The sequence below is a fragment of the Trypanosoma equiperdum genome, assembly GCF_001457755.1.
Source record: "Trypanosoma equiperdum strain OVI genome assembly, contig: ctg_111, whole genome shotgun sequence".
NCBI lineage: Eukaryota > Euglenozoa > Kinetoplastea > Trypanosomatida > Trypanosomatidae > Trypanosoma > Trypanosoma equiperdum.
In genome coordinates this window covers 48,158-50,210 of record NW_027123083.1, presented here as the reverse complement: position 1 = coordinate 50,210, position 2,053 = coordinate 48,158, and the positions used below count along the sequence as shown (strand labels likewise).

The 2,053-nt window shown below is 42.5% G+C and overlaps 1 protein-coding gene across 1 annotated transcript; it reads right to left on the bottom strand.

The window, feature by feature from the left end:
* Nucleotides 1-104: 104 nt before the first annotated feature.
* Nucleotides 105-824, bottom strand: TEOVI_000011500 (uncharacterized protein; the record flags this gene model as incomplete). Its single annotated transcript, XM_067220333.1, has 1 exon — nucleotides 105-824. One exon carries the CDS (start codon nucleotides 822-824, stop codon nucleotides 105-107), a length of 720 nt encoding a protein of 239 aa, XP_067076434.1.
* Between the last annotated feature and the right edge of the window lie 1,229 nt (nucleotides 825-2,053).

Below are 2,053 nucleotides of genomic sequence, written 5' to 3'. Positions count from 1 at the left end.
CCCCCCCCCCCACCCCGCCCTTCTCCACCAATTCCGTACCAACGCGACGGATGAAACCAAACACTGATGTCTCCGCCTTTTTGCATTGCCCTTCCACTGTTGTTTTAGTGGAGGGCCTCCGCTAGCTCATCAGGCAACATTTGCGAAGTTCCATTAGAGCCATCCAGGAATGCCTGGTACTCCGCCTCACGTCCTTTGGGAATGAGCGGAATGTCTAACTGATACGCCTCCACGTTTTTGATATACCAAATTTCCTTTGCCAATATGAAGTCGTCAAGATCCTGTCGTTCCTTCCCCGCATTCATGTACGAATGTGTGATCTCAAACATTACCCCCGTTGCCGCCGATGCAACCAAAAGGGGCATACGATATACCGTGTGTAAGGGAAGCACTAAACAACCAGCTGCACAGAGAATGCCGAGTGGCACCGCTGCGTTGAACTCCAACACCTTCGCCAACCAACGTGCCGTTAAATCCCGCTCCTCCGGCGACACCTCATCATAATCGTACAACCCAAAATCAGTTATCGGATGATAATATTGCCGGGGCCGCACGCGTGAGGGATGTACAGGAACAACACCAACCCGCTCCCAAAATGTGTAGGGTTCCTCTTCGGGTCCCAATAAGGCATTTTCGGCGCCACTCGTTCGTAACAAAAGCGGTGGCACCGTGTCGAGACGGACATTACGTAAGTTACCTCGCCACATGGATTCCCGCTGCTGACGGTCATATGTGGCAGTTGCATCAATTTCATCACTGTAAACTACACCAGGGATATTTACACGGCCGAAAAGACGGCACCATATCTTTTCCCAAAAGGCCATGATATAACTGTGCGAACTATGTGCGGAAAGGGAATTCTTTTCTTTTTTCTTTTCCCTCTTCCTCCCTCTCGCTTCTTGTGCTATATGCGACACCACACGACGCTAAAAGCATATCCAACAACAAGAAGAAGAAAAGGCAAGTTAAAATGTTTTTTTTAAAAAAAAAAAGAGTTCAAAAAAGAAGAAAAAAGGAAAGAGGGAAAAGAGGAGCTTTAATGCACAACTGCACTCCTACGCAAATGCAAATATGTAAAATAGCAGACGTTAAACAGCGGTGTAACTTCTACAACTACAATTACCGAACACAGCTATAGGGAGAGAGATCAACAAGTGAGGAAAAAAAAAGAAAAAAAAAACACCGCCGCCACCACCACCGAGAGCAAAAACGTGTAAACGAAAAAGTGAAAAAAAAACAGCGAAACAATAAACAAACGAAAAAGAGGGATTGATGGCGATGAAGGTTAGTGACTAGAACAAAAAAATGAAGGGAGAGGGGAGTAAAAAACAAAAAAGAAGTAAATCAGGTTGTTAAATATAAAAGGAAGCAAAAAAAGATGTGGAAGTTTAGCGCTGCTCAAACATCACCATGCATTTTAATGCGCGCTCTCCTTTATTTCCTTCCTTCCTTCTTCCTTTCCTCCTTTATTTTATTTTGTTTTTTCCTTCATTTCATGTTAAACACTTTGGAGTGTAATGCGCATGTGTGTGGTGTGTTTGTGTGGAATTTTCTTTTTTGTCGTACACACACACAAAAAAGAAAGCAATCGAGTAGACGAGGTGGTTGAGGTGGCGTACGTTATTTTGATATGTGTAACACAAAATTGAAAAGGGAAAAAAAAATATATAAGGTAATAATAATATTAATAGTAGTAATTTTAACAATAATCACCACACACCACACACACACACACATGCAGAGAGAGAGAAAAAAAACGGGAAAACATCAACAAAAAATTAGAAGGGATGGGGTCGTATTTATATACAACTGAAGGTCAATTTAGGAGATGGATGGATGGATGGATGGATGGATGGATGGAAACATAGAGGAGGAGGAGGGGGGAAAACAAACAAACAAACAAACTCGTAAGGTTTTTAAGAAAAAATGGGGAAAAATTGAGAGAGTTGGAACACTACCAAAATGAAATACACCACAAATCAAGAGGATCTTCCACATCATGGGGGGAGAGGAGGAAAAAAAAAACACAAGAGGGAATAAAATCACGAAAACT